The sequence below is a fragment of the Mus caroli genome, chromosome 13 (genome assembly GCF_900094665.2).
Source record: "Mus caroli chromosome 13, CAROLI_EIJ_v1.1, whole genome shotgun sequence".
Lineage (NCBI taxonomy): Eukaryota > Metazoa > Chordata > Mammalia > Rodentia > Muridae > Mus > Mus caroli.
Window position 1 is genome coordinate 92,450,822 of NC_034582.1, and position 10,922 is coordinate 92,461,743.

General features: G+C 42.0%; 1 protein-coding gene and 1 pseudogene across 2 annotated transcripts in view; one reads left to right on the plus strand and one right to left on the minus strand.

Moving 5' to 3' along the window:
• Positions 1 to 7,762, minus strand: part of Fcho2 (FCH domain only 2) — a 94,865-nt gene extending 87,103 nt beyond the window's left edge. The window contains exon 1 of one of the 2 annotated variants that reach the window (XM_021179877.2): positions 7,394 to 7,762. In XM_021179877.2, coding sequence (XP_021035536.1) covers positions 7,394 to 7,426 — 33 coding nt within the window. In that variant the 5' untranslated portion in view covers positions 7,427 to 7,762. Of the gene's footprint in view, positions 1 to 6,798; positions 7,014 to 7,393 lie in introns of those variants that run through there. The other variant, XM_029468219.1, reaches the window with a different exon arrangement.
• Positions 7,701 to 9,585, plus strand: LOC110307643 (annotated as a pseudogene).
• Positions 9,586 to 10,922: the final 1,337 nt, after the last annotated feature.

Below are 10,922 nucleotides of genomic sequence, written 5' to 3' on the forward strand. Positions count from 1 at the left end.
AAAAAAAAAAAGAAAATGAGGAATTAAATATGTGTGTTGGATATGAAAGCAAAACTATAAGCAAATAACACAGGATCGGAAATCTAAGTTTTCAACAGCTTACCAAAAAAACAGGAAACAGGAACTTCAATCCAGTTGAAGTAATTTCTAATAAACTCTTAGCTTGTAAACATCAAGTATTTAGCCATACATACAACAAATAAAAATGTTATATTTGTAGTAATATAAACACTTTTATATTTTGAACATCCATTTTTATCTATGAAGAAAAATATTTTGAGCCCAACATTTTAATGGACTTCAACAGGTTTATATATTTAAGAATGTATTATTTAACTTTAGATTTTTGTGGGTTTTTTAACTTACACTGCTTTTCAAACCATTTTTCCTGTCAAAATAAAAATATTCTTTTAGTCAACCATTAGCAAACAAAATAATATCATCATGTAGATTTATAATCAACAGACAAGCTAGGCAGTGGTAGCACACAACTTTAATGCCAGTACTGGGGAGGCAGAGGCAGACAGATCTCTGTGTTCAAGGCCAGCCTGGACTACAAAGCAAGTTCTACAGCCAAGGCTACCCAGAGAAACTGCCTCAAAAATAAATAAAAATAGAAGCAGTAGACAAAAAGCAAAGGATCTAAATATTCCAAGGGATGCCATCACTGGACTGTGACACAGAAATGACACGTGTTTGATAAAACTGCCAACAGTTTATAACTAAGTTGTAAAGCTTTCCGTAGACAACAATACTGAAATACAAAACCTCAAAACCCAAGTCTAAGGATATCATGCCTTTACTCCCAGCCCTTGAGAGGCAGAGGCAGGTGGCTCTCTGAGTTCAAAGCCAACTACAGAGCAAGTTCCAGGACAGCCAGGCCTACACAGAGAAATCCTGTCTCAAAAAACCAAAAATGTTAAAAACAACAAGAACAACAAAAACTATACTTTTAGAATGTCTACTAATACAATAACTTACTTAATAGAATCAGTAGCTGACTTAATTCAACTAACTTAATTGAATCTATAGCTGGATACTGTTTGTTAATAAAAACAACCAGGGTATGGCTAACTACTTTTACAGTTATACCCTACGACATTTCCCTTTGTGAATGTTTATGCTTGTATATATACAGGTTCTTTTGGATGCTAAAAAGAAATAAGTAACTGCCTTTAGGAAGAACTAGACAAAGAAAGAGGGAGATTTTATATTTTAGTCTTTTTTGGTACCTTTGGAGTATCAATAGATATAAAACAATGTACAAGTCTGTTAGTACATAGTAAATATTTCTACACATATGTCCACATATGTATACACATATTTAAATGTAGTGCACCATCTGATGGGATCATATTCTAAGCAAGAATACCAAATTACAATATTTATAACTTTTTTATTATTATTTATTTAATGTACATGAGTACACTGTAGCTGTCTTCAGACACCCCAGAAGAGGGCATGGGATCCCATTACAGATGGTTGTGAGCCACCATGTGACTACTGGGAATTGAACTCAGGACCTTTGGAAGAGCATCTCTCTGAGCTAACTCTCCAGCCCTATTTAGAACTTTAAACTAATAAAAGATAAGCTTCTACTTTGTGTTTCTGGTCATATCAAATACTTTTCTAAAGATACAGTTTCAAATTTTCCACCTGAATTAAAAAAAAAAAAAAAAAAAACACCAAAATGTATTATTAATCTCTCATCTAAAATACCAGATTTAAAATTGACAAACAAAAAATGTTTTACACTCCAAAGTCCTATTGACAGAATAATACAGAGTTTCTAAAAGCATTTTAATCCTACAGATTTACCCACATAACTACAGATCAAACTGGATAACCAAGTGCTTCAACTTAATTTAAGACTAAAATATGATACAAATGAAGCAGTAAATGAAATGAGACTATTTACAGGCTAAACAGTAAGATTAAAAAGGAAAGGCTTCAGGATTCAAATACCTAGTCATGTGTTTGCTACCTTTTGATGTGCTGACTGAAACGCCATCTAGAGAAAGCCACCTAACTCAAAACTTCAGTTTATCCTAAAGTGACATACACTAAGGAATCCGTGGTATGTCATATGGAAAATAATAGTCATAAAGTATTAAATAGAAGTCTGTCATGCTTATTTTTCTTTTAATTATTATCTGTGAAATGACTTCTTTTATGTTTTTACTGATGAACAATCTAGGTATATATAAAAAGTCATTTTAATTACTACAGTGCGGTGCTCTTACAGATAATGTCAGTATTATAAGCTAGTACTTAACTCTTTCTCTAAGCAAGACTCAGCGAGAGACAGCTCAATCCCAGACAATGGCCTTTAGAGCTATGTAGTCTGTTAAAGCACTGACGTTTGTTTTTACATATTAAGAATACTGCTGTGGATTAACAGGGAAATATTTCAGCTGGATTATCAATAGCACTAAGCTTTAGGGCACCAGACTTATCAGCAACAAAACATCTGTTCTGTAGGAGTCTTGAGCGTGCGTTTTTCTTTACAGTGCAGTATTAGGAATGTTTAACGCAGCAGTTTCACTGAGGAAGAACCATAAAGAAAAGGGAGGATGTGCCGCTCTCACAAGAGCTTCCACTGTGTTTCACTGAGTCAAGCTTTCCTCTACCACAGGCCACAGTAGAAAGGTCTGTCTTTACAGACATGAAGGAGAACACCGTTCATATGTTGTTTGATTAGAGACTTAAACTTCAACGTTTCCCATTACCTCACCTTGACGAGTTTTTGTTTTGTTTTGTTTTTGAACAAAATGCGTGTGTATGTAAACATGTATCTATTTACCATGTACAATATGCTTTGAACTTTGACAAGCTTTGAAATCTTTGACACTGTGAAATCTGGAGGGAATAAATATACAATTCTCTACTCTACAGAATTATTTCATAAATGACCCTAAACTACGTAAATCTGTAAGATGTTTAAGGCAGAGACTATGAGCCCCTCCTAAGCTGCTTGCTTAGTTACAGTTCCTAGCTCTCCAGCTCCTTGTTGCCTCCTGAGAGCCTTCCATGCTCTTAGAGCCCCAATTCCAGACTAGGAAATAAACCTCAACTTATTTTTAATATATTTTCCTATTTGTTCCTAATGGTAAAAATGAAGGCAAAGACTGAAACATAAATTAGATTTCAGATATTCAAATTATTCTTGTTCCTCTATTAATTCAGTCAAACAAAAGGCATGAAAAATATGTAAAAAAAAAAATCCAGAAACGTGTATTTTGAAATAGGCAAAAGCAAGGCTATTCTAAATGTTCAACTGACAGAACAACTCTGAAACAGGAAAAAACAATTTAAAATTGTTAATAAACTTAAAAATATTAGCATATCCAAAATACACACACACAAAAAAAAGCTTTTCTTTTGTAATTCCATGTGTTTATTTATGAGATGTGTAGGGATGTCTACCTGCCAAGGCTAACAGGGCACGTGCAGGAGTCTTTCTCCTACTATACAAGTCCTGGGGATCAGGCTTCCAGATACAAGTCATAACCAGCTTTGCCATCTGCACCTGGCCTAAGAACATCAATCCCTAGGCAATCTTTACAACAGTGTTCTAAGTTTCCCTTAAGTCTAAAGTGTATGGAGTAATCCTAAAATTCATATGCAAATAAAGGGACCCCCCAATAGCCAAAATCTTTTTTTGAAAAAACAACAACAACAACAAAAAAAAACACATAGGACTTGTATATTTCCTGGCTCATTATACAAATCTGTATTAAATAGTATAGTAGCTGCTGACATATAATAAGGCAATGGAATAAAATTGAAAATCCAAAAATAAATCCATACATTCATGGTGAAGTGATATTTGAAAAAAGTGTCACCAAAACCCAATGAAGAAAGACCCTTTAAAAAAGAAACTAGGGGCTGGTGAGATGGCTCAGTGGGTAAGAGCACCCGACTGCTCTTCCGAAGGTCCAGAGTTCAAATCCCAGCAACCACATGGTGGCTCACAACCATCNTATGTATTCTAATTTAAAAGATTTGATTAGATCTTTCTGATTCATATCTTGAATGTGTACTGGTTCGAGCATATTCTGTATATATTCCCATCAGTGTGAATACTCACAAGATAGTTTGGAAAGTAAATTTTTGTATTGCAAGTTTTCTCTAGCATGAAAGAAAATTCAGCCCAATAAGAAAAAAAAAAAAAAAAACTAGGCCAGGCAGTGGTGGCGCATGCCTTTAATCCCAGCACTTGTGAGGCAGAGGCAGGCAGATTTCTGAGTTCAAGGCCAGCCTGGTGTACAAAGTGAGTTCCAGGAGAGCCAGGGCTACACAGAGAAACCCTGTCTCGAAAAACCAAAAACCAAAAAAGAAAGAAAGAAAGAAAAACTGGCGGGGGCTGGAGAGATGGTTCAGTGGTTAAGAGCACCAACTGCTCTTCCAAAGGTTGTGAGTTCAAATCCCAGCAACCACATGGTGGCTCACAACCATCTGTAATGAGATCTGATGCCCTCTTTTGGGATGTCTGAAGACATTGTACTTACATATAATTAATAAATAAATAAATAAATAAATCTAAAAAGAAAAGAAAAGAAAAGAAAGAAACTGGCCATGCACTTGCACACATAATCCTGACACACAGGATTATGTTCAGATAGATGACAGAAGGAAGCAGATGAACTAAAACTGTGAAGTCTTCTAAGAAAACAGAAGTACATTAGGTTAGCTAGCACAAGCCTCAGGATAACAAAAGCAGTGGTGACAGAAGAGTGGGGAGTTGGACTTCAAGATTGTATCCAATTACAAACTGGACTTCAAAAGAAGTTGTCAATAAAAAGGCAGTCTTCTGGAGGGAGACATTATCTCCACACCGTGTATCTGTGCATCCTCTAAAGTCACTGAGATGCCCATCAGATGGTCATGGAGCGCCTCTGGTTTCCTGCTCCCTCCATGCCTGCAGTCAGGCAAGGACTATGGGTTCTGGCAGTCATGTTACACAGAGAATTCTCTAAACAAATACAAAACCTCATCTGATGTCTGAACAGGAGTGGAGGAGCCTTGGTGTTCAACAGAATCTAGGATGGGTTCAGTACACCATTCAGGAGTCAAAACTGCACATTCTCTTTAGACACCTTTTCCAACACACACACAAACACACACACACATTTAAGTATAGCTGGGGTCATCCAATCTTTTTCACATTTAATGTGTATGTGTATATAAGGTAGTATTCAGTGAATACTTGAAAAACGCACAAATCTTTCATCTATACCTGTGCAGGAGCTATACTCTTATCAACGAGCGTTCAGTTAAATACACTGCGAGGAGGGTCTTTTAAGTTACTGAAAACACATTTTCTTGTAGTGTTTTTTTTTTTTTCTTAATACAAGTGCCTGTTTTATTTTACCCTTTACTTTTAGTAAATAAAGTTTGTATGTTGCAGGGAGGGAGGGAGGGAAGGGATACGTATCTAAGTATATGGGTATATGTATCTGAAGGTCTGGCATGGTGTGCCTGGGAAGCAGAAGCAGGCAATCTGAGCTAAAAACAACCTGGTCTACACAGTGTGTTCCAGGACAGCCAGGGCTATGTAAATAGACCCTATCTCAAAAAAAAAAAAAAAAAAAAAAAAAAAAAAAAAAAAAAAAAATTGCATCCAGGGCTAATAGAAATGACACACACCTACCTGTATTCCCAGCAGTCTGTAGGCAGAGACAGGAGGATCAGAAGGCCAGGAAACTGCCTTTAAATAAGTGTGTAGGCACAAGGTTTGAGAGGATTATCCAGACTATGAAAAGGATTCAATAACAAAAAGGCAATAAAAATAATCAAATTTTAAAACTGACAATGGGTCTACAGTTTTCCAAAGAAAAATACTTAAAATGGGCAAAAAAAAAAAAAAAAATGTTTGACACCATTAGCCACAGAAAAATGCAAATCAAAAGCACAAGCTGCTACTTCATGTCCACCTTCATAGTAACAAAAGACAGCAGGTGTTAGTGAGTGTGCATCTACTCTGAGGAACAGTCTAGCAGTTGACTGAACTAGTACTACATCTGCTTCTTGGCCCTTTGGCTAACCATGTGCAAATACAGAGTTAAACACGTGATCCAGTAAATTCCATTCTACAAAGAAAAACACATGCTCTGACAAACTTGTATAGTGTTCATTGCAATATTACTCATAATAAAAGAGAAGTTGCGATAGGTACCATATATTCATCACCAATGAATAGGTAAGTAAAAAAGGGAATGGAATATTATTTGATCATAAAAAGGAATGAAATACTAACATGTATTATCTCGTGGACTACCTTCGAAGATATTATGGTAAGTGAAATAGTCATCAGAGAGCCGTTTAAATGCTGGGTCCAGAAAGGACAGAACTGTAGAAGCAGATCGGTTGCCTAGGGACTGAGACAAGGGGTAAACTGGGAATGACTCCTAAACCGGTAAGGGATTCTTTCTGAGGTTATGAAATTGTTCTAAAATTGACTGTGGTGATGTTTGCACAAAAAAAAAAAAAAAAATGAGGAACTCTTCACAGTATACACTTTAAATGCATGCACTGTATACACAGAAAGAGAACCTCAATAAAACCGCTCTTTAAAAACACCACGGAGTACAGATGATTGCGAAAAGCGAGTTAACATTCAAAACAAATAACCATGAACTGATTGTATTCAAGCCCGTGCTTGAGACTGAATTAAGAATCTCAGCTAGCAGTAGCTGGCACGACTGAAAGCTGACTCCTTTCAACACCTTACCCAAATGAAAGTGGGGCCGTATTTGCAACTGTCGGGCCACGAAAACCCAAGTTCGGCCAAGATACCTGAGTAAACACGTAACTTTCCCGTTCATGGCAGAAGCGTACTTGCCACGATCGGCTAACAGCAACTGCACGAAATCACACGGCGAGGAGACTAGAGGGGTGTGGGGAGCCCGAGGAAGGTCCACGAAACCCAACTTCCACGGGCTTTGTGAGCAGGCCTGAAGGCAAAGTCCTGGGCGCAGCCCCCACCAGCCCAGCCGCGCGGCCGAGAGGAAGTGCCGAGCCCGCCCGGCCGTGCACGGACTCTGCGCGGGGTCCCGGGCCTGCGCCGCGGGAAGCCGACCGGCCGGGTGCCCGGCTCCCCGCGCCGGACGCCGCGCACGCACGCCCCGTCGGCGCTTTGTCCCCGCCCGGCGCCGCCGGCCCTCTGGAGTCCCCGCCGAGACTCCCGGGCCGCGCTGCCAGCCCGGGCGCCGCGCACAGTGGCCGACCCGGAGGACGCGGGTGGCCGGAGAGCCGTGGCCCGCGGGAGCTCGACCGGGCAACCCCGGGGCCGTGGACTCTCGCTCGGCCGCCCGAGGAGCCGCCGCCCGCCGCGCACGCAGGCCGCGGGGAGAAACCGAAGCCCGCGGCGTCCCCAACACCCTCCGCTCACCCAGAAATTCTCCACGAAATGCGCCATGACCATCGTGCCGCCGCCGCCGCCGCCGCCGCGCCGGGTTCCGCGTCCGCACCCGCCCGCCGCTGTGTAAACACGGACCGGCCCCTACGGCGCCCCCGCCTCTCGCCGCCGCCGCCTTCTTCCCAGAGACCGCCCGCGCCCTCCAGGGCGCATGCGCCACCTAGCGGCAGCCGCCGCCGCCGCCACCACCGCCGGGCGAGCGCCTGCTGTCGCTCCCCAGTGCGCGTGCGCTCAGCCTGTCCGGGTCCGAGCGTTCGCAAGGAATGGTACAGAGCTTAGTCTGCGCGAGCCTCCGGGGCTGGTGGGAGTCGAGCGACCCGCAGGCCCGGGGGCGGAGCTAATAGGGCCACGCCCACTCGCGTCCCGTGTCCGGGCCTTCGAGGATCTCCAACAGTCCCAGGTCCTGGCAGACTGGGACTAAGGAAACTTGGCAGCCGGCCACCCCAAGGAGACTGGGAAACCTTTGGTCAACAGGGAGCCTCTCCTTGACTGGGAAGTAAGGTCCAAAACAAAACTGTCCAAGGCCGGAAAGGGAGGGAACGCCCAGTGTCGCCTGCAAGACTCAGGCAGTGCAGTCGGTCACAAGGGAGCCAGCCGGCCTGGACCGCCTGCCGAGAGCAGGCGTGACCCGAAACGCGACTCTTCCAGGCCTGTTCACAAAGCCCATGGTGGTAATCTTACCAGTTTGTACACTCAGGAGGAAAGGACACAAGTTTTAACATGCCTGATGGGGAAAAGAAATCCCTCGCCATGCCTTTCTTTCCAAAAGTTTAAAAAACTTTAGAGGTCCCAAGTTCATTAAGCTAAGTCAAAAATCTGCAAGTTTGAAGTCAAGCTCCAGAGATGATTTAGTGTAGTTTTAACCACAGTATGAACACCGCACCTCCTAAGATCGTTTTCAAACATGGACAGTATAGCACTTTCTTCAAAGGAAATTATTTGCCTCCCCAAACGATGTAATGTAAACGCTTTCATGTATCTTTTATATAGTCGATAGCAAAAGATAACCAGATAAAGGTTGTGCCTTTATAAGAATATCTTTCAGAAATATTTACGTAAAGCTAAGACATCTAGCATCTGCTCAGGAGTATTTCGTGGAAGCAGGGCAGAAGACTAGGGTATAGGAGGAGCAAGATTGGCCATACAAGTTAATATTTGAGGTTGAATGATGGAAAGATGCTATTTCCATATACTATTTTAAAAGGTTTATGTGTATGAGTGATTTGCCTGCATGTTAGGTATGAATTCCATGTGTGTGCCTAGTGCCCAATAAGATCAGAAGAGGGTGTGGGATCCTCTGAAACTGAAGATACAGCAAGTTGTGAATCACCCTGTGGACTTTGGAATTGAATCAGGGTCCTCTCCAAGAGCAGTAATACTAGTAACCACTGAGCAATCTCTCCTTTGTTTGTTTGTTTTTGTTTTTCTTGTATATGTTAACTCTTCCATTTAAAATAAATATTTGCTTTTGTTTTGTAAACCATCAGCCCAGTTATACTATCCTTGGTGCTTAAGATAGAAGAAAATTCTAACAAAAGGAGTAAGAAAGCTCACCCTGCAAAAGCGGCTGGTACTGGATTCCTAATATCACCAGGCTTAGTGCAAGAGAGAATCCTGGAGTTTCCTTTTTTACTGAGACCCGCCAACATGGGCTGAGTTCACACCAAGACTGTGAAGAAGGCGGCCCAGGTCATCATCGAGAAGTACTACACACGCCTGGGTAATGGCTTCCACAGCAACAAGCACCTGTGGGAGGAGACCTCCATTATCCCCAGCTAGAAACTTCGGAACAAGATAGCCGGCTATGTGACCCATCTGATGAAGCCCATTCAGAGAGGTCCTATGAGAGGCAGCTCTATCAAGCTGCAAAGTGAGAGAGAGAGAGAGAGAGAGAGAGGAGAGAATTATGTTCCTGAGGTCTCAGCCCTAGATCATATCACTGAGGTGGATCCTGACACCAAGGAGATGCCGAAGCTTCTGGACTTGGCAGTCTCTCTAACCTTCAGGTCACTCAGCCTACGGTTTCGATGAATTTCAAACACCAATTGAAGCTGTTTTAATAAACCTCAAAACAAAACAAACAAAAAAAGAAAGGATCCTGAAATTCTAGGCGTTAAATGACCATATCTCAGTGTGTGTCTATGTCTTTGTCTGTCTGTTTTGTCTGTCTGTCTATCTCTCTCTCTCTCTTACACACACACACACACACACACACTTTCTCTAAAAAGAAAAGCTATGGGCTGGAGAGATGGCTCAGCGGTTAAGAGTTGTTCTTCTAGAGGTCATGAGTTCAATTCCCAGCAANNACATGGTGGCTCACAACCGTCTGTAATGAGATCTGATGCCCTCTTCTGGTGTGTCTGAAGATAGCTACAATATAGTCATATACATAAAATAAATAAATATATATTTTTAGAAGGGAAAGCTACACAGGTGACTCTGTTAATCATGATCTAATATTAAGCCCTGACCCCCTAACCATAAGTCTCCTCTCCCATGACCAATGCTATTCAGGTCCCAACAAAACCCGTTAATATCTTTTCCTCTATATCCTCATGGTAAAAGTTAAACTGTGAATGGCAGTAAAAATCTGTTAGAGGAGGTGTGGAATGGCTGCCCCCATCAGAAGCAGGCAGCTTTGGAGTTGAGGCAAATTTGAGACACTAAAGTGCTTGCCGAGGGAGGTTAACTTGTCAAATCCTTCCTCTCAGTTTGAATGCATTTGGTTCTTGAATAACAAAACATGTTTTCTCCCAGTAGTGTCAAACCCAGATTTGCCTTCTCTTAAGGTTCTAATTTGTGGTGACAACACTGGCCATTTGGCAGAATGTCCACAGTAGCTGTAGCTGCTACCCTGGCCCCAGTTCTGTTGTCGGTCACATAGATAGCAAGGCTGTCTGCCATAAAGATAAATACTCCTTTGTGTGTTTCAGACGCTCAGGAGGTTCATTGTCTTGTAATTACCTGGCTTTTAGGTGGCAGAGCTTTATAAACAGTGATTAAGGTGACGGGATTTCAGACAAGATGGTATAATATAAGAAGAATGTGGGTGGCATCAGGCACTGTCTGTCCTTAGGGGAGATGTTTCCTGGGATACAGAAGAGGAAAGGCCTTGAGCGGGGAGCCACTCAGAGTATGATTGCTCCACACACTAAGCCTGACATGTCTAACAACAAAATACAGCTTCCTGTCACCGAATGCCGGCCACCTGACAGGTACTCAGTTAGTGTTTGGTGGCTGGCTGGATCATTAAGCCTGTCATAAACATGTCAAGGTGGCTGAGTCCTTGGATACGCAGTCACTCCATTCTTTTACACATTCTTTAATCGATGCTAATCCCATAGTTCATAAAAATATGAAGTTCTGCCAGGCAGTGATGGCAAGCGCCTTGAATCTCACCACTTGAGAGGCAGAGGCAGGTGGATTTCTGAGTTCAAGGCCAGCCTGGTCTACAGAGTGAGTTCCAGGACAGCCAGGGCTACACAGAGAAACCCTGTCTCAA